This window comes from Caenorhabditis remanei, chromosome IV (assembly GCF_010183535.1).
Source record: "Caenorhabditis remanei strain PX506 chromosome IV, whole genome shotgun sequence".
NCBI classification, from domain to species: domain Eukaryota; kingdom Metazoa; phylum Nematoda; class Chromadorea; order Rhabditida; family Rhabditidae; genus Caenorhabditis; species Caenorhabditis remanei.
The window spans coordinates 13,417,329-13,439,189 of NC_071331.1; the positions used below are offsets into that span (position 1 = coordinate 13,417,329).

At 35.8% G+C, this 21,861-nt stretch overlaps 2 protein-coding genes across 2 annotated transcripts; one reads left to right on the forward strand and one right to left on the reverse strand.

Annotated features, from left to right (window-relative positions):
- Positions 1–5,044: 5,044 nt before the first annotated feature.
- On the forward strand, positions 5,045–7,127 carry GCK72_013768 (uncharacterized protein; the record flags this gene model as incomplete). Its single annotated transcript, XM_003096823.2, has 9 exons — positions 5,045–5,109; positions 5,198–5,269; positions 5,669–5,765; positions 5,835–6,100; positions 6,255–6,377; positions 6,429–6,559; positions 6,603–6,720; positions 6,766–6,892; positions 6,981–7,127. The coding sequence occupies 9 exons, from the start codon at positions 5,045–5,047 to the stop codon at positions 7,125–7,127; spliced, it is 1,146 nt and encodes a 381-aa protein (XP_003096871.1).
- Positions 7,128–8,626: 1,499 nt separating this feature from the next.
- GCK72_013769 (uncharacterized protein) lies at positions 8,627–11,432 on the reverse strand (the record flags this gene model as incomplete). Its single annotated transcript, XM_003096851.2, has 11 exons — positions 8,627–8,684; positions 8,734–8,816; positions 9,222–9,296; positions 9,519–9,623; positions 9,672–9,765; positions 10,019–10,200; positions 10,243–10,432; positions 10,482–10,687; positions 10,842–11,003; positions 11,048–11,102; positions 11,320–11,432. The coding sequence occupies 11 exons, from the start codon at positions 11,430–11,432 to the stop codon at positions 8,627–8,629; spliced, it is 1,323 nt and encodes a 440-aa protein (XP_003096899.1).
- Between the last annotated feature and the right edge of the window lie 10,429 nt (positions 11,433–21,861).

The window sequence follows — 21,861 nt, forward strand, 5'->3', positions numbered from 1 at the left end:
ATGCTCAAAATTCTGCTGATCACTGACATTTTTAACAGAGGTGTAGCCTGTAATTTTCAGACAAAACCTTTCTATTTTTCCAAATTATAGCTTCTCATTGACGTCAATATTTTCGTCTCCAAAAAATCCTTTTAAGCGTCCACAAAACCACCAATAAATCACCATTTCCTACCGTTTTTTCCCATTTTTGGTTTCCTCAAAATGCGGTTCGAAAACTCTAAAAATAGTGGTGCGGAAGTTCACGGGAAGTACACAATTTGTGAGGTTTTATGGACACCCGCCCACTGGAAAAAGCTCCAAAAAGCACAGCTTGTGTAAACACAGACTGCTTCTTCTTTTTCTTTTTTTGGTCTAGGAACTGCTTTTCTTCTTCGTTTTTTGGTTTGTTCGTACACTTGCTTTCTTATCTGAAAAGCAACTATTCTCATGCTATACAACACTTCTTTTTCACTGTACGGAATTCGTAATAAAATCCTGGCGCTCTAGAATATTCTTTTTTTTCTAAATATTCTTAAAAGTGGTGGAAAACAGGTGGATTCATTGGATCCAGGTGAAGTTTCATTCATGAAAACAACCGAAGTCACATTTGTCTCGAGGATTTTCGTCAGTTTTTTCACCTTTCTCTCGAAGACTTTTCAAGAAATATTAGATTTCAGATCGCTTCAGTTCTAGATTTATCTGAAATTATGAAAGAAAAACGGAATTTTTGAGTAGGAGTTTCTGGAGAACAAGGCGTTTTCGATTGACGTTTTCTCATCTATTTCTTGTTTATTAGTTCCAGTTATATCTGGGTGGAGGGTGATTTATTAAATCTTGGTAAAGCATACAAAATACTTTTCACTCGCAGTCATAAAGTTTGTCAAAACCATTTTTCTTTCTAAAAAAGATATTAAAAACAGGAAAAGTTTTGTAGAATGTTCCCAATTCTAACCAAATATATTTTAGTACGATTCTTTGTTTGAAGTCTCGAAAATTGTAAGTTCAAAAATAAATATTGAGTTGATGTGTTTTTAATAAATATCACGTTTCTCGAGCCTCCGCTTAACAAAAGATAAATAGCTGAAACTGTAAAACTTTTGAATCAAAGCTGAATCCAGTAAAAATTATAAAACGTTGGAAAAGAAGAAGAAAGAAGAATAAAGTAGAGAATAGACAAAAAAGTGCAAAGTGCAAAACTTACACATAAAACTCTTTTTAATTCTATCTCTTTTCTTCTTCTCTTTTGACTTTTTCTCTCAAAAGATTCCCCTCCTTCATTCAAAAAGAAAAGCGACATGACTTTAGGAGAGAAAGAGAAAGAGAGAGCTCGTAGCTCATCGAGCACTTTTTCTCTGCTCACACTATCTTCTCTATCATTTTTGTGTACTATTTTCATCCTCCCACGCACCTCCCTCATCCCTCTTTCTCTCACTTTTTTCATTTTCTTCTTCCTTTCCAACGTCCTTCCCTGGCGTTTTCGAAGACCGAAAAAGACGATTTTTGTCGTTTTCTCTAACACCCTCCTGATTCGTAATTCTATTTCACAACATCTGAATAAGCGTAGTGCTGGTCGCGGTCTTCCAGGGAATTATCGTTCTCCCAGATTTCAGAAATGATCTCTTAATGTTATTTTTATAGTTTTCAAAAGCCTCACATATATCTTCTGAGTCTCCCCATCTCTAATTATTTCCACTTCTTTTTCACTTTCACCTTGAGGACTCACGGCTCACGGAGCACGACTAAATGTTGCCGTTTTCTACTTGTGATACATTCAGAATTCAAGTATTTTCTCCACTAAGAAGAAGTCATGAGTTAGCTTGGTTTTTGGATTGAAATGTTTTCAGTACAACTTAGAAAAAAGGATCTGAAGAATGTTATTCGCTTTTTGAACTTGAGTATTTTATGCATACGCCGTAAACATTGCATTTGTAAATAGTTGATGTTATTCCAATACGAAAATAGGAAATGCTTCGTTCTATTTTTAGAAAAAGGTTAATCGGTCCGTAGAATGAAAGTTTTTCGTTTCTGGAACATAACAAAATTGATTCCAATTTTATTCACAAAACACCAGAAACCAGTCAAAATGCTCTGTTCTTTGAGAGAATTTCATCAAGTTTCGACCAAAAAAACACTCAATTTTTGAATGAATGACCCTTTTCTCTCTTTCATAATCCAATTCATGAAAATTCCATTCACAATGAGAATTCAATTTATGCAAATCTAGTTTTCTGTTCAACTGGGGGTCGCATTCCACATTTTCCAGCTCATTTCCCCATTTTTTGCATTCAATTCATTCGATTTCATTCTAGACACTTCCCATCCTCTTTTCTATTTCAATCGTGTGAAATTCCATTTTTGTTTTATTTATTTTTATTTAGAAATGTGCCGAAAATAGAATGAAAACTCTGAAAAAGAGTAAGAGTACGAGAAAGAGTAGTAGAGGATTCCGTGTCTCATTCTTTCATTATTTTTCCACTTTCTTGAAATCGGAGAATCTGATTTTCATGAAAGAAAAAAGAGAAAACTAAGGAAACGGAGGAAAATGAAGATATCCATTTCGACCACCACTACTGCCCGTTTTCTGTTAATTTCATTCTTTGAGCTTTTACTTTTTTCATAGTTTGATACTTGTACTAGCTTTGATCCATTCGTGAAACCGTGCGCCACCGAAATCCTATTGCGATTATTTTTTCTGCACCGTCGTCAAAATCTACACAAAAGGAAAGCTCTCCAAGAATCCGAATCTATTTCTTCTCCAAATTCTATTTCCTCTATTCTGCAGAAATCGTGATGGGGGTGGTCCTCAGAGCTCATAATAATAGTCTCTCTCTCTCGAAAAACTTTTTTCAAACAACTACGTCAAAACTTTTTGGGCGTCGTCCTATTTTTAGTCCGTTTCCTTTCCACTTCTTTCTTTTTTTGGCGTCACAACGAATTAATGAATTTATTGGAGCGAAAACGACGCCCTGTTGGAGCAGGTCGCGGGCGTAGAAGGACGACAAGAATATATATAAAAGGTGTGCTCCCAGAGAGGCACCTGCTCCCATTTTTCTCCTTTTTTTCGATGGTTCGCGATTTTTTGTTGTTTTTCGAATTCTTTCATTGTTAGGCGTTTAATGGGAAAAAGAGATGTTACAAAATACGCAGATTCTAGTCTTGACTTTTAATATTTCTGGAGGAAAACTCACAAGAGAAGAACTTGGAGAGGGAAAAGAAAGAGTTCAGTTAATAACATTAGTTACAAACTTTAGTTTTTAAAGTCTCATATCTCGAAACTAAACATAAATCTTCTTCAGAATAGGTACATCCCTTCCCTACTCTTACCGGAAATAATTCGAGATCCATTCCAAAAAACAGAAGCCAAGACACAACAATCCGGCCGTGGAAAAGTTCACGAAACACAAGTATTTGTAGACAAATCGTGTGAAAATCTTCAGCAAAAACCTTATTCTTCGAGTGTTCTCTCACCCTCCTCCGCAGTTTCTCTTCCGTATTTCTCTATTTCTCCTACCAAAAATAGTATGGAAAAGTGGAAAAATGAAGGAAAAATATTGGAAGTGACCTTCCTTGCCTGTCTCTCTTTCATTCAGTTTCTTCTCTGATTCTCTATTTCTCTCTTATTCTTTTAATATCTCATCTAGACCCTATCAATCACCTGATTTCCGATCATCGCCGTGTCTTTTCTCGCCCTCCCTGATTTTTTCTTTGCTTCTTCTTTTTCTTCGTTTTTTTCTCTTTTTTCAGTTTGTTTTTCTGAAAACAAGGCTGATAGCACTCTCGCTTTCCGGTGTTTTTTGATGATTAGTGATTAGTGGTTAGGAGTGGGAAAAGACTCTTTTTGAACATTGGAACTTCAAGATTTGGCATTTTTTCAAATTTCTGACAACAAAAAACCACAAGCTGGTGCGTGGGAAACCAGACAAAATAAAGTTTGAATATTAAAGATTACTTGAATTTTGAATTGTTTTTGCTGTCGGAATTCAAAAATCTTATTTTTCTTCACATTCTGAATTCTACTATTCTTCTCAGGAGTACTGTAGCTCAGAAATTAAAACATTTGTAGTTCTTCCAAAGTTCAATTCTCACCGACCAAATACCTCATTAACCGTAAATTCTTATAATTTTTCTTCCCTCCGCGGATACTTCCGTAGGATCCATTCAACTGCTTCTTTCTTTTCCGATAACATGTCTAATCACTGATAAATTGATGACTGTTTTCGTGGGCGCCGGCGCCCACTGATACTTTTCATTTCGAAAGAAAAGGCATTTATTTTCCGATCACACTTTTTCTGATGAGCCGATGATGACGAAACGGGGATTATCCCCCTCACATCGTCTTTCTTCTCCTCTGCCGTAGATCGCTTTGAGCCGCCCAACTCGTTATTAGGAAGGATTTACAATTTATTCCTGCCGGCGCGCATGAATTTTGCTCAAAAACATGGAAGGTTTGGCATTTCTTGTGTTCACTATTCTAATGTTCTGTTGGTTAGCATTTCAATCTTGCTTTATTCAAAACCAGTTTGAATAAATTTGAATAGAAAGATCATTAGATCCAAAAACTTCGCATAAGCTCCGAAAATAAAGAATTGGAACCGATACCCAAGGTTTAATCAACTTTTTGATGTCCACAAATTCTTGAAATATATTAATTTAAATTTCCTTTGCGCGTCATGTATATCATTGTCGTTTGATCCGTAGTTTCAGCTGATAAAACGAAATCTTCTTTTCTCTTCGGAACCCGCTTTAAAATATCCGCCTCGCGCCTTTAAACTTCTACCGTAGTCGAAGCCGCCAACGCGGCAAAAATAATTTTTCCTGCCGATTTTCCGATTTGATGCTTCATATTTTTCCGAATTTTTGGAAACGATAGAAAGATTTTTGATTTTTCTATATTTTCCCGCTACCCCGCCACCCACACGACCATTTTTTTATTCCTTCATAAAACACCCGTTCGTGTTTTCCTTTTTAAATATTTCGCATATATATATTCCCGTTGTGCAATCGACTTTCTTTCCATTTCGTATTGAATCTCGCTGCTTTCATCTAAAATTGTTTTTCTTTTCAGATGGCAACTCATCAGCCGAGCACATCCCAAAATGGTGAGGAGATATCAGCTGAACAATTCAATAGGTGAGTTTTTAGTTCTTAATAATGTAATCAGAACCGCAAAATGCGAAAAATCTTTGAAATTAAGAAAATAAGCTTACTTCGTTTTCAGAATATTCCATGAACGCAACATCATAATTTTGGACTGCAGATCGAATGGAGATTCTATAAAGAAAGCCAATCGGTAAGTGGTTTTCCATCAAACAGTTCAATTCTAACAACTCCAGTTCCTTGTTTTCTCATTTAAATAATTTATCAGTAATTTTGTAGAAATTTTTGTAAGAAATACTACGTGTAAACTAATTTAACTAAAATAAACTACCGTAAATACTGTAATTGAAGCACTAGTGCTTCTATTTTTCAAAAGGTTCTTGCTGCAGTTTTTTTGACCTGAAATACACAAACCTATTGACTTAACATATTGTCGAAATTAAGTTAGATTTTTAAAAGTTTGGACGAATAGTCGAACAAAATGATAGAAAATTTGGAAAAAGTAAGAAAAAAGGCAAGGTGTGCTTCAATTGCAGTATTTACGATAAATTCATTGTTCTTTCCTCTGAGCCATTCAACAATTCCGTTGTAGGTTCTTTTGCAGTCTGCGGCTACCAGCTCTACTCCAACGCCGTCTAATGGGAGGCTCAATGCGGCTTGCTACAGTTCCAGATCTCAAGGATTTAAATGTAAGATCGGGAAACTCAAAAGAAATTTAATGCCTTTGAAAATTAAAAAAAAAACATAGATGTTTCCAGAACCCTCCTGATCTCTGTCCCGAAGTGTTACTCATCCCCGGTGATACTGAACAAGACGAACAGCTATCGACAGCATTGGCACGAAATCTGAAATCGAATCACTATCGTCATTTTATACTCGGCGAATCGGTCAACACCCTCCTTTCACAGTTTCCCTCTCTCCGTGACGCAGCCGATGAAAATTGGAATACCACGTTTCAAATGAATTCGATGCCCGGACAAGGAGTTGGACAACAAGGATCCGGTGGACCGTTACTCAATTTAAAGTATGTTTTTCCCGTCTCCGTTGTTCCTCAATACTGATGCTTGTTATCTTACACGAAATATAATCAGGCTTTTCTCAAATCCCGATTTCAAGCTTATATTTCTAAGAATTAGAAAGCCTATCTCAATAAAATCCTCTCAAAGCCTTTTTTGCAGCCAGCTTCGATTGGAAGGCGAAGATCAAGGCGGAAAACAACGAGCCGAGTTCCCAGTGAAGTTAACAAACTTTTTGTATCTTGGTAACGCTGAGACAGCTAAAAATCGAGATATTCTTAATAAGTAAGCTGATGTTATATGATGGTTCTTTCTAATTCTCCTCTACTCTTTCAGACACTCTATATCGCACGTCATAAATGTAACATCAAATCTTCCGAATGAATTTGAAGAAGATCCAAATATGAGATATCTGAGAATATCAGCCGACGACAATGCTTCACACAATTTAACAAAATTCTTTCCAGGTTTCGTGTTTTTGCTTTTTTATTCATTTTAATTTGTTTTCAGAAGCCATATCATTTATCGATGATGCTCGCCGGAACGGTTCGGCTTGTCTTGTACATTGCCTAGCTGGAATTTCGAGAAGTGTGACTATATGCTTGGCGTACCTCATGAAAACTGAAATGTAAGTGCGAAAAGTTGATGCTCAATTCGTAATTCCATTTTTTAGGTGTACTCTTGATTCTGCATACGAATGGGTTCAAAAAAGGAATGCCAGTATTGCACCGAATTTTCATTTCATGGGGCAACTCACCGATTATGAGAAGATGTTGGGACTGAATACCAATCGAGTTGGGGTAAGGACTTCAATATAATTAGTATGTCATCAATAACTATTTCTAAATCGATTGTGAAAATGGTCTATATATAACTCCTCACTTCCAGACATACCCATCTTCGGCTCCACGTTCCCCATCTTGCGCCATAGAAGCGGCTGCAGTGTCTCAAGTTGGAGGTCTCCTAACACCACCTCCAACAAGTTGCTCAGCATCACCACAATCGAGTAATCACTCGGCCAAGTCATTTCACTAGGGGATCACCCTACTTTTAATAAGTTTTATCACTTTCTGTTCTATTCTTCACTGCAGCTAGATGTACAAAGTAACAATCTACCAATATTTTTCCTAGTTGTCATATAATTGTGATCCTCTTTTTGGTAGATCAATTTCATGTCCCATGACTGTTTTTTCTCCAAATTTCTTTCTCTTGTGAAATGACCCTGATGCCTGTTTTACCAATCAACAATTTTAAACAACCTTTGCCACGTGTCTTTTCCCCTTCCCCATTTTACTATAGGTCCCTCTATGACACTTTCCCCCATAATCTCTGTATCTTATTTTCCCCGTGTGATGGGTTTCTCAGAATATAGCAGCACCCAATTTCATACTGTTCGTACACACGAATCACAATTTTTATTGCCATGACCTTACATTGTCCCACTCAAAAGCACACCATTTCCTGCTATCCATTCTGTCTCTTCACTCTGAATTTTGACTGTTTTCGGTACCCCTAGTTTTCATGTTCACCCCTTTTGTAATTTGAAGCAATTGCCGAATTTCAGATATTGTGAATTTTTGCTTCCCACCTCCCCCACATTAGTAAAATGACCCCACCCCTTCTACAAGCACGAACCTAAAGAATAAAATAATTCCTCACAGAGCAATGTTCAAAATTTGTCAGCCCACAATTTTCAGCTTTGGATTTTTCAAAGCTTTATACATCAATTGTTTTGAAATCAGTTACAACAGAAAGAAAACGATACGAAATCCGAAAACTGAGACAATGAAACCTGTGAAAGCAAAGGAAACAAGGAAAATAGTTTGTGAGAAAATTCGATTAAACAAAAATAACATTAAAAAAAGGGAAGAGATGGGGTGTGGACATTGTTAAGAAGTAAGAGATTACGGTAGAACGAGGGAAGAGTCGTTGTGAGACCCAAATGAGAAAAGAGATCAAAATATGAGTTTACACAGATTGAATTATTGAAACTAGGCCGAAAAGACTACTGTAATTGAAATGAAACAAGAGGAAGAGGTGACTAGAAATCGAGGGAAAGTGGATGATCAAAGGTTATCACAGAGTTAGGATTATGAGCAATCGAGTAGTTTTATTTGAAGAATTGAAGTCTCCGATGAGTTTTGGGTTGGAAAAGGATCACGAAATTTAGATTTTTTATGAGATTTTTTTTTCAAAATAATTTTGAATTTGAATTTCTTACGAAAGAAATGGGATTATAAGTAGTCAGTGATGAGTTATTAGTTTTTGTAAGATAAGATGAAATTGAACTTTAACAAAGGAAAGAGAAACAAAATCATGGATTAAATACTGTGAAAAATCACCCGTCGTATAATGACAAGTTAATCAGAAAAAGACGAAGAGAAGGGACAGAGAAATTAGGGTGAGACGGTGAGATTAGGATTGGTTAAGTAGGTGATGACGATGTTCTTATCGGAGATTCTGCATTTTTTGTTTGTGATTGTTGATGAATGGGAGCATACGCCTACTCCTGAATGCCTTCGAGGACTCTATGCTCACTCTACTTGAGTCAAACAACTGCTCTGTCTCTGGATGTCATCGCGATCACGGAATCTGAAATTATTCAAAATTCCGGTCAATTCCCAGCAGTAGATCAAATTACCTTGTAAGCCGGTAAGCTTGACTTTTAATTGATTGCGCACTAGAGACACCACTGAATTTCTTTTTCGCGCCACATACGTCGAACTGTAATTATAGTTTTTTGGAGAAATGAAAAGAGTTGAGAGAGTACTGAAGCTTTCAACCGAGTAATGCAAGAAGCCAGAACCAAGTCATGCTCAGCAAAATGAACTTTTCAAAAAAAAGAAGAAACCAAAAAAAGCAAACAATGTGGGTGGTGATATGGTGTGATGATATCTCGGGGGACCGGTGGATTGTTTCGATTGTGATTGATTGATTTGTGAGAAAAGTAGCAAATGAGAAGAAGCTCTCTATTGTTTCTATACTGTAGAAGTAGCGGAAATCGGAAAATCAGAAATGAAACCAATTGTAGAAGAAGAAGAAGAAGAAGGAATTCACACACCTCACCACCCACCTGTCTACTTTTTGTGATTCCTTTTGAATGGATCCACAATCATTTCCACAACTTACTCGCCCACGAATCATTTCCTTCAGACGGCGACGGAAGTAAACCGATGACATACAGAACAGGACGAAGTTGGCGACCTTAAATCGTATTAATTGTGAACTTGTAGGTTTACGAGAATCTCATTCTATAGTAATCACTTTTGGTTTCTCGGAAAATGCATAAATCTCTGAATAAACTGCACAGTTGCATTTGCGGAGGTGTTAAGCCTTGGATCAGTTCAGTCTCTACCTTGATCCCTGAGAGAAGGCTCAACCACTAATACGGTAGTTTCTGATTCCCTATGGATACAAATCTCATACCTTTCCAGTGATCAACCAAGAGCTAGCAATTGGAATGGCATACACTTTAACCCAATCGGGATGAAGACCGAAAAGTTCCAAAACGAATGGAAGTACCGATGGAATCTGAAACAGTTCAAACACTCCAGTTTCTGTTATTCCAGACGTTCTTACATGAGTAATGAAATAACAGCAAATGATGGCCAAAACGGTGAAGGTGACCTTGATATCTCTCTTCTGACGAATTTCGAGATCCGAGTATTTTCGGCTGAAATTTTTTCTGTAATACGAGATTCATTGAAAACTAATCTATTATTTGTAGGAGTGTGTCTGAAATTTGGTCTGTGTACTTCGCGATGATATTTACGAATTCTTGGAAATGAGTACTCTGCTCATTGATATTACAAACGAATATCATTGTCTGGCGGTTTGAAAAGCAGAAAATGAGATAGAAATAGAGGAGAAAAGTACACAGAACAAAACAGATGAACACCGAAAATGGAGAAGTCGATGAAACTCACTTTGTATTCTCATCTTTTGTTTCAGCCGAACGAAAGTTGAAATATTCAGATTTACGGAGCATGTAGACGATCAACATATTGAAAATGAAGATTCCGATGGTCGGAATGACGACTCCGAACACAACTTGAAGCACTTTGAAAACGTTTATCATCTTCTTCACCCATGTTGGAACATCAATTAACTAAATTGGACAATTAGAAATACTAATTAACTCGACTCTCACCTTGTCAACATTCACTGGTGATCCATACAACTTTGTCCCATTTCGAATCATTGCATAACCATATTTGTACTCGAAAGTGTGAAAGAAAGTGAGGAATAGTGAGCCAACAATTATAGAGAATATCAAGAAAAATACACGAGAAGTACGCCAGTGATAACGAAAATGTATTGGAGAACGGATTCCCATGTATCTGAAAATCACTTAGTGTTGGATAAAAAAAAAGTGAAATGATCTCTCACCTTTCAACAGAAACGCCTAAAATGAGCCAACTTGTGATACAAGAGCAGAAATTCGCAAGAAATATTGTCCAGGTGTTTGATTTAAAGATGAACGTTCTGAACCAATCAGACATATACATTGGATACCAGACACCCAATGATCCAGGAAGCATTGTGAATAGAAGGATAATATCACAAATTGCCATGGCGGAGAGGAGAATATTCGCCTGAAAATTGAATGGAAGTGTGACCGAAAAACGTTTTGAAAGAAGCGAAAACATGTCTGAAAAGTTTAATTTCAGTTTCCTCTATAGACTCTAATGGTCACTCGACACATGTAGTCAAGATACAGTAACCTAATTGATTCATTCAAAAACCTACTTCGTTTCTCATATTTCTGCTCAAAAGAACACATAAATTCAGAACATTTCCAATGACTCCAAAACAAAATTGAAACGGGAAAACATATTTGTTGAGTGTCACATAAAGACCTGGTGGAACCAATGTCAGCAGTGCCGAATCGTCTCCACCGTGATCGCGTCTCTGAAAGAAATGATATTTTATTGAAGACTCCACCAAAAACTCACAAATTTGTCGACCCACTTGGAGACGTCCGCATTCAGAAACTCCTCACTTTGCATCCTGAAAATGTACGCTTTTAATTTAGGTCAGAAACATTTTTTGATGTAGGAGAGACCCTGCTTTTTTCTATTTTTAGTGCTTGCCGTCTGGTTCCAAAGATCTCCGGAAATTGAAAACCTTTTTAGTCTTCCGGTTTACTTGGAATACTATTCAAACTTTTTGTTTTTTGGAGAAGAAAACAAATGTGACGTTTCAAGAGTATTTCGGATGAATTTACCATTCATGAGGTGGAACAAACGTCGAATTGAACACTCCATCCGTATAGTACTGACATATGTTGGGTATCAGTTTGCATACAGCACGCACGTGTGCAGCTGATTCAGAGTCCATTAACCCTAGATATTCTCTAATCAGTTTTGAGGAGAAAAAGAAGAAGAATTTAGAATAAAAATAAGGAAAGAAATAGTAATAAAGTAATAGGTCAGGAGGTATTCGTGCTGTTTTTCCTTCTTCTTTTTCCTTGTTTCTCTCTGTTTCAGATGGCGAAAATGAGACGAGAAATCGGAGAAGAGTTGACGATGAGTAGATGTTGAAAGAGGGATAGAAAATTGACAGAATGACGACGACGTCGATCAGTAGACAAGTGAGAAGAAGGCAAGGAAATGAAAAATGAGGAGGAGCCAATTAGAGAGAGAAGTAGAGCTCCCGAGAAGAAATTAAAGTAAACAAATGGCGTCGGTCAGGGAATTGGGAATAGTCTCCAAAAGGTGGTGAGGTTTGTTACTAAGGAATCACATACGCGCAGACTAATTTGTATATATAGCATTTTGTATAGTTGCTTATATTATTTTTGTATATCTGCATTCTTAACTTTTGACTGAACAATTCTTGGAAATAATTGGACTCTGGGGGTAAGTATTATTGACTTCAGACAGGAAATACACCTAAATATATTAGTTTTTTCCAAGAGAATTTCTGATTTTGTTTAGTAGCAGAAACTATTTGAACCATTTCTATTCAGGTGGGATCATGCTAGAACCCAAATTTCATGAGAAACTAAAGTTTGGTTTTGGTTTGAGTCACGAGAAATTCGATGATATTCCAGACATTTTCATGTTTACTTTCTCAACTGATTTCTTTATCGGAACATGAAATATGGAAGTCTCATCGAGAATGCATAAAAGTGATCTTAAATTCTGGAAAAGGAAGATTGGCATGCACTGAGCTGGTTATCTGGTATCTGGGCAGTGAGAAAATAAAGTTGAGCTGGAAAACTATGTTGAGAAGTTTTTCAGATACAACCTTCTAAATATTGGGCTTGAAAAATACGTCGTCAGCACTTCATTTCCTGAGTGCAACTGATTTTGAAACACTTTTAAATAAGCTGTTGGGTCGCTGAAAAAAGCTTGCTGAAGCTAAACTGAGTACAAACTTCTATCTAGTGAACCAGAATTTTACGCTACAAACGAAATCTTTACAACACCTCAATTAAATTGTCGCGGTTTTCTGCTACCTTTTCTGCAATTCAAAATGAAAAAGAAAGTTGATAATAAATATTAACCAAACAGACTAGTTAGTTTAGTATATCTGAAAGGACACAACATCACGAGAAAATTAAGAGCATGTGTCTGTTCTGGTGTACATAATAATAATTCAAAGAGTGCACCATTGTATTTTGATATTCTGAATCTCTTCGTCTTCTTCTCGGTGGTTTATGAATTTGAAATCAGAATCCAGAAGTCAGAAAAGAATACGGAACAACTGGGATCTCATGACCTTTTCAAGGAAGGTTAGTTCAGAACTAATAATTAAAAATAATGAACTTACTTGATTAACTCTAACATTTTCTCTGTTTTCCAAGAAGAAGAAGTAGTTTCAAATAAGTTTGTTTTCAGTTAGTTTGAGTTATCACTTTGCTCTAAAAAATCTTTCCATCCTAAGAAAGTGGGCGGAGTCTCGTTCCCCTCAATACATCATCATCAACGTCTACAACATAGCATTTTATTGCACTTAAGTCTTGTTAACAAAGGTAATTTGAGACCGATTGTGTGTATCCTCAAAAGAAGGCTTCTTTCACAGGAAAACGACTTGATTTGGCTAATGAGACCTCGAGAAACGAGAAGAGAAAGACGAGGACTCACGGAGCAACTTTCATCAGGCTCTTCAAGAGAGAAGTGAGCTCTAACGAGCGGAATGATTCATAAGTTGACGATGAGTTTTGAGGAAAAAAGAAATGTCAGCAGGGCATAAGTATAAAGTAAAAGGTGATGACACTACTTATGTTGAAAATGATTTATCTTTTTCGACAAGGAAACGAAATGTTCTCGCACGAAGGGATGAATGAGATACGGGTTGGGATTGAGTACTTTCAGAAACTGTATGGAGAAGGAAATTGTAAAATCACCCATATTCAAACTGTTTAGTTTTTAGAACCGCGCTCCATCGAACCCGAAGAATACATTTCTCAAAAAGACAGCGATAAAGCGCAGTCGTGAAAACCGTGTAGGGTTAAGATGATAAACAAAGCACTACTACCCAGTGAAAACTGGTTCTTTCCTACTACTTGTGAAATCAGGTGCTCTAAAATGCGTGTTTTCATTAACATTCTCGAAAGCCCAGACCTCAAAAGCAAAGAGAAAATCTGATTGATAAATATAGCTATTATACAAAAGACGTCTCAAAAGGGAATACAATTTGAACGACTACGAAGCAGAAAATAAATGAACTCGTGATTGTTCTTGAGGTTTGGTGAAGCTGAGAAACGACTAAAAGTTCGAATTCTTTTCTTTTCAAAGTGTTTTTTTCGAGAAACTGACGTTGAATTCTGAAGTGGAGGGATTAGATCATTACGTGACAAAAAGTGGAAACTCTCTAAAGACTGATTTGAACTGATTGTCATCATGTCGTAATAGAAGATCAGAAACAACTTCTGATTTTCATTCTTCGTGTATTTATGAATTCTAATGGGAGTTCTGGGTTAAAATTATCAAAGAACGCATTTTCAGCACATCAAATTCCATAGAGAATAGGCTATTTTGCAGAAATAGAGTAACTGGAAAAGACCTCCATAATAAATATAAAAGGGTTCTTTGTTGGAATTGGTAATGAAAATATTTTAAATTCAGTGTGAGTTTCTGAATTATAATGTATTCTTAATGGATCTATTGTTAAAGGTTTCGAATGAAAATGTTGGAACTCTAGAACAATGGGATCTATTTGGAATTTGTAATGAGAATGGACATCTTTTTTGAATTTTATGACAGAATTCTGGAGGAATGAAGGAGTTGGATCGGAACTTGGAAAAAATGGAAGGGGACTGTTAAGTTTTTGGAAAAACTAGAAGAAACTCAGAAAGAAGGGAGTCTACAAATTATAGTTACTGTAGACTTGGACTGATTACGGTCGCCATTAAATAATACGGTAATTATCACTGGGACTTAATGATGTGCGAAAAATGTTCAGGAACCCTTGAGTCCAAAGACACAATAAATGAGCACGCACATTCGTATCAGTTCACAGTTCACCAGAATTAGAGTGACTCAATTATTTTTCAGTTTTCTGAATCGATTAACAATGTGAGAGCTCTATAAAACATTAATCCTGTTTTTTGGTTTCCAGTTTTCCTGATCATTGGAAGTCTCTCCAGAACTTTCTTGATCGGGTAATTTTCAATTTTCCTTTTATTATTACCTGAGTCAATATGGTTCCAAGTGATTTCAATAATGTTTGAACAAAATAATATGGACCGAGTTATACAATTAATCCCAAGTTGATTTCCCAGCAATTTCAGTTATTAATGAAGGTTGGAATTGCTGAATTACAGTATTCCAGTCGAAGTACAGTACTCCTTATAAATACTTACGTTGAATTCTCCATATTTCAGTTATTTTCAAGAATATTTCGAATAAGTTACGTAGCTGACTATAATGCACAGAATACAGCCAACAGAAGCCAACTCTTCGGAGCTCACCGAAAAATAATGAGGTTCAGTTTCAGCTGTGTCTTCGTCGTCGTCGTTGTCGAATTCAGAAGCGTGAAGCGTGAATATTTTTTGAAGGGGCGGAGAACACACGTGTTTTTCTCGAAATATTCTCAGAATACCTTCTTTTTTCAGAAGACGTCAGCTGAAGATATCAGATGAGATCTCGAAGATGTTGCCTTCTGACTTTGAAAACTTGCGCTGCTCATCGAGCTCCGCCTTGAATGTTGACATTTTTGGGTGAGGGAGGATTCGGGGGGCTCTCCCCAGATAAAGAAGAAAACGGAGAAACGAAATTGGAAAATTTTCTCATTTTGGCAACATTTTCCTTATTCGCCCATTGGTTTTCTAAACGACAACGCAATCTATGCTTCTTGATGAGATTCATTCGAATCTCATAAAAGTCATTTTGTCTCTTCAAAACGATTTCATTAGAAGAAAACAGAAGAGACGAAAGTTTTTGCAGGAGATGATGAAGTTAATGAGAAAATAGGAGGAATGAGATGACAACGTTTTATTTACGGCGTCTCGAGGAGTTATATTGGATTCAGAGGTTAAACCTTTTTCGAGTTTTCTCAACGAATCAACAAGGGTTCGAAACATCAGAAAACGCAAAGAGTCAGCATGGTTTCGGTTGGTTAGGGGGACAGTATCATCAGAGTTGAAATTCAAATCGACCAGTTTTGGCTCCATAGAAGAGACTGTGGAGAAAAACAGTTATGGATCCAAATCATCATCAGTCTAATCGGACCTGGTCAACTCGATTAGGGATTTTATTGGAGTCTGGGTCCGGGTTCAATTTTTCTGATACTTGAGCAACTGATCGAAAATGAAATAGTCCCAAAACTATTAGAAATTTCGAAAACACTTCGAGGCAATTGGTAACGAATACTAATTCATTCAAAACTCGAAAAAACGTATTTTTCTCTTGTAGAACCCAAGTGTCTCTGGAATGTATCTATCCTTCTCACTGAAATTCAAACCGCGAAGAAATTCACTGATAATATACATTTCCCACAAAATCCTATTCGATCTACTTTATAATTCAGAAGAATAAGTTATCTACAATGAGTAATTGAGTTCTCTTCCAATAAATTTCAATGGTCCCTTTCCTAAACTGCCGATAGCCGGGAAATAATTGAATATTCATCCACCAATTTCTCAAATTTCAGACTTCCTTCTTCACAACAAAAGAAACGAAATTCGACCACTTCGTCTATGGTGTTTGTTTCGTTTTTATGAGCATCAGATCATTAACTTTGATACATCAAAATGTAGGAAACATATCAAAAACAAGAAGAAGAAGAAGCAGAAGAAGAACGAATGAAAATGAAGGTGAGAAAAAGTTGGAATCTTGAAAAAAAGGCTGACGAGAAAAGGGGATGATTCGTTTGTTCTAACCCCACTTTCCTTTCCTTTTCCTCGTTTTCTTTTTCTTCTTTTACTGCATTTCCACCAGGAAAAAGTTTCACATTTCCATCGTCTCCTGAGAATCTTTGAAATCTAATTTTCCCCTATTTCCAAACTTTTTTCAAGACTCTCCAACATTCGGATGCGCTCAAACAGGTTGAGTACAAAGTGCACTTATTCCGTTCTGATGTAGATGAGTCATCGAATGAAATAGTGATAATTTGAGTTATGAGTAGGTCAGTTGTCTGTCTACTGGATCTATGAAAGTGCCTTGCTTAATTGAAAAAAAAAACATTTTGATCCTTCTTTTACTAGACAATTTATTATGCGTGTCTGTTTATTTTTGTCAATAGTTTCAAATTTTCAGTCTTCCTCATTTCAACGTCATCGAGAGATATTCTGATGACGTGGATGTCTATATCCAACTATCCGTTCGTTCTCTCTCATCAAAATGTTTTCAAATTCATCATTTCGTTTAGTCATTTCTCTAATGAGAGAGAAGAGATGTCAAGATGTTTCGCCAACAAAAAAAACCGCTTTCTTTGCTGAAAAGGGGAGGAGAAGAAGAAGAAGCCAATTTAAGAATTGTTTTCAGTTAGTTTTTGTTAGGTTTGCATCTCTAGAAATAGTGTTCGAATCAAAGAGATTTAGACTGGAATAGTCAAAGACCGACACTTAAAATGAATGAGTAAAGATACAGAAACTTGTTGATGGAAAAGTTGAATCAGGGGAGCAAGGAATAACAGAAAAATCCACGCAAGTTAGAACTTGGAAATCAATTTTTTGATTTTCCAAGTTTTGAGAAAACGGAAACCATTTTGAAAATTAAGGCGTTGAGCAGTCTAACTCACTCCGACTGAAAACTTGAATCAACCACTTTTCGTTAACGTGAAAAATAAAAATGAAAGGAACTCCTCATCTGTAATTAAAGCCATCTCGTGTGAGCAATTATTGAGACTCTAGAAGTGAAAACGTTTGTTTTTTAAACGAAAAACATCGATCTATGAAAAACTTAATTAATTATTTGTTTTTTTTTTCTGAGCTATAAAAACATTACTTGTGAAACTTTTCTTTACAAAGATCAAGTAGAGGGCACTTTTTAATTTTTTCAAGTCACATTTCAGGATCTTTTTTTAAACCTCGACTGTTTTGGATAGAGCGCATTTCCATGAAATTCACCATTCTGATACATCAATTTCTCTATTTCCGATGTTCTGCCATAGGCGACGAAAAGGGCTTCCCAAAGTGTTTGCCACGAGGAGTTTCAGAATTTTTTTCGGACGCGATAAACAAAAAAAGCATTAAATCTGGAACGACACATGCATACGTATCCTTCTGGGCTTCTTGGTTTTTCTTTTTCCCTCCGTCTCTTCATTACTCACGAGATTTTTTTACAGTTCTGGTGGAACGCAGCTTCAGAAATAATATAGCAACAAGGAAATGGAAAGAGTCAGTCTCCTCACTTTCAGGTACTATTATGACCTTTTTCTATTTTTTAACTCACAATTTTCACTCACTATTGTTCCTGTTTACGTTAGAAACATTCTTTTGATAATCGACCCCATCATATCATTGTTATTCCAAAACTAAAGTTAACTACTCCGGAATTCTTTCAAAATCTCTCCGGTCATCATTTCCATTATCCCAATTTCTTCCGTGCTACCCATGAGTTGTCTCTTTCTAGAACCATCTCACCCACTTATCTGATATACATCTGATATATCTAACATCTCCCTGATCTTACAACATAAATAACTTCTCATTCAATCTCATTCCAATTTTAGTTGTTTCCCTCCTCTTCTTTTGATCTATTTTTGATCCCAAATCCACTAAGAAGCAGTGATCTCTCTCGCATGCAAATCCTCTAAAAATCCGCAAGCACACATCGACTGCCCCTTCCAAAAACGATGGTCAGCCGATGTCATCACTGCCTGTCTTTACAGAAAAGTGGTCAATGAAGAGATGGAAAAAAACGAAGAAGGATGAGGAGAAGATGACGACAATCGGAGGGAAAGAAGGATTAACAAGTCAAGAAAAATGGAAACTAGAGGTGTTTTTGAGACGTATACTTAGAAACTTCCTCGCGTTATTTTGGGAAAAAATGAAGTTTGAACTGACATTCGGACGACACGCATTAGTCATTCATCCAAGGAAAATATCAGAAATTCATAAAATTTACAAGAACTGTAAAAGAGAAAACAAAAAAAGACTATTGATTCCAGTGTGAAATTTCTAGAAAATGGTAAATACATATTTAGAAAAAAGGGTAAATGTGAATCACATTTTTTTGAATGTGTTTGTTGTTTTTGTCTTAAGGAAATTCCTTGCTCAATTATCTAATCTCTACATCGAATAAATTAAAAGGACCTTTTTAGAATCTGATGAACTAGTTGGAATTTGATTCATCAAAGTGCGATTGGAAATTTAAATTTGATGGAATAAAATGAACTTATCGTATACGAAATGAATTTTTTAACATTCAGAGGTTATCTGGAAAGTGAAAAGATGAAATAGTTTCAAAATATCAACGAAATTATAACAACTTGAAATTTAGAATAAAATAAAAATTGATGTAATTGCGGTGTGACAGAACAACAGAATTTGCAAAATGACTAGATTATTCAACGGTAATTTCATATCAAAACCTATTATTATTGCTGTTAAACGACTCTATTTTTCTGTGAAAATATATGTTATAACATTCTATTTCAATTTGAAATTTTGAGAATTCGAACTGAAAGAAAATTCAAAAAAACTTACAGATAATACTCTGGCGTTGTTGTCTCCACTCCCATCATTGTTTCATTCATTTCTTCAAGTAACCGACTCCAGAGTTTACAGAGAATCCAACGTCTTCAGGTCTGCACGTCTCCCGGATTTCCACTTCCTCCAGCCAAAAAAGGTCAAAAATCGAGAGAATTGAGGTACTCCAAACTGCCGTAGAATTCAACCTCCAAAAAATTCAAATTGAAAATTCAAATCTCAAATCGGTGAAGCGAGAAAAAACGGAAAAATCTTCAGATTTCTTCGTCTCCTACTTCTTGTTCATCTGCGTAGTCAACGTCTTCTATGTCTCTACAAGTGGGCGGAGACTTCTCAAAAAAACGACGCAAGAGGAGAGGAAAGAAGGATGAAACTAGTAGAATAAAAAAGAGAGAGGAAATGAAAAAGAGAAAAGAAAGTACTGAAACTCATCTGAAAATTTGATGAAAAGACTGAAAAAGTAAAGTTGAAAATATTTTTGGCAACCCGAAACTGAAGAAGTGAAAATGGGTAAATATATACAAGTCAAGTTAACAGTAATTATGGGTGTATTTTCGAAATAAGTCATAATCAATTGTTTGAAATACGTCAAGAAAGTAATAGCACATGTCTTGTGAACGAGAATTCAGTCATTTCGGATCAATGGACCAAACTGGACGACTTAGAGAAAGACTTGAACATTGAACGGAGGGGGATTGGAAGTGTCACGCGGTCTGCCGTGACAATTTATTTAGGATAGATGACAACATTGTAACTTCATAGAGGTCTGGTCCCATACTCGATTTTATTTTTCCCTGGATAATAAAATATTATTGGACTGAGAGATAGGTGATTGGATTACAGTAACATAATTAATTAACTGGTTTCTATTTTTAAAGTTTTGTTCCAATCTGAGGTCTAAGTCTCGGAAACATTCAAGAACCAGATGTTTTATAACTAAGAAACAAAAGTGGGAACTATTTTCAAATACCGGAAGAACTGTTCGAGAAAGCATTTCCTATGTACATGGTTATGTAAACTTCTTGCTTTTGAATCATCACCGAGACCTGCAAATTACAAAAACTATAGCATACGGTTGAATATTTTCTAGAAAAACGAACATTTTCAGTTCAGACTTTTCCCGATACAGATCTCCAAAATAGTTGTTGTTGTCAGAGTCATTCAGCAGGAAATTCCAGAGAACATGAAATAAAATAATATGTTTTCAGTTCACTTTTTTCAGATCAAAAATCAATAAAAAATGATTCTAACGTCTACAAAATGTGTTATCAATGTTCACATATGATGGAAATGTAAGTCACGGATTTTCTTTCAGCCGCCTCTCTCTTTGGCCGGATTTAAAAAGACTTTTATATTGTAAAACATTATTATTTTTAGATTTAGATTAATACTTATAGCTCAGTGGATGTGTGGGGTTATGAAATAAAGTTTAGAGAAGATGAAAAGTCTGATGGGATGACTTATCGTCTCAAGAAAGCCTTTTTCAGATGCGTCATAATCGAGAATTCCAAACACTTTCAGATTTTAGGTACTTTATTTTTATTTTCAGAATCCAGATACATGTCATGTCATTAAAATGTTTCAACTCGTTTAAAATTCACCACTTCATTTATTTTTCAGTTCTTTTTCTTTGGTCAACAGAACATTAATGATCTGCGGGTTATCTATGGTATCAGCTGATAAGACTCAGCCTATCAAGTCACCAAAAAACTGAAAATAAACCACTGGAATATCCTCTAATTATCTATTACCACATGACGAAAAAGTGGACTAGTGATGTGGAAACAGGAAAAGGACGACCTTTTTGGGATCATTTTTCTCTTGAATTTCCAACAAAATTTTATATTTTGCAATTTCTTGCTCAATTAAAATGTTTAATTATAGATGGAAGGTACTAGTTGGTGACTAGCAGACGGGTGAACGAAAATTTGAATATCTCAAGATATAAGAGATCAAAATATGGAATTTAGTAGGTCTCTTTCGTTTTCTTTTCGAGACGCCACATGTGCTAATTACTATGAAGAAAAAGGAAAAGTGGGGGAGTGTGTGTGGTTCTTGGTGATTCCTGAATTCTGAAAATATTTCAAAAATTGTGGAACTTAATTTGTGTTTATTTCTTCAAATGTTTTGTGTCCTTTCTCTCAGTTTTGATCATTTCAATGCTCAATCGAGTGGGTTCGCATGTGTGTTTTCAAGAGAAGTAATAGATTGAACCAAGTGAGTTTTGGAAAAGTGTAATTATACAAAATATATCAGTGATTAAGATTGAAAAGAACACAAAACAGAACACTGAAGTTAAAGCCAGAGGAATTTCAATGAAAAAGCCAAATTCAAAGATTCAATCAAACATTTGCAACTTAATTTAGAAGTTTTCATGAATTTTCACTATGATTTCGGAAATCAAAAAAGCGAATTTCGACAAAAACAACATCAGATGAACAGCCTCCCAGAAAGAATATAATCTTGGTACTTTAAAAAAAAAAGAAAAATTGGAGATCAATGAGACTGAAAAAGCTTAACAATGGATGATCCACAATTGAAAAAACACGAGAAAAAACGGGAATGTTCCGGTCTTTGTATGAACTCATAATATGCCGATTTTCGGAAATAAAAAATATTTTGATTCCGATTTTTAATGTTTCTCACTTTGGGAATGTTGATCCATCG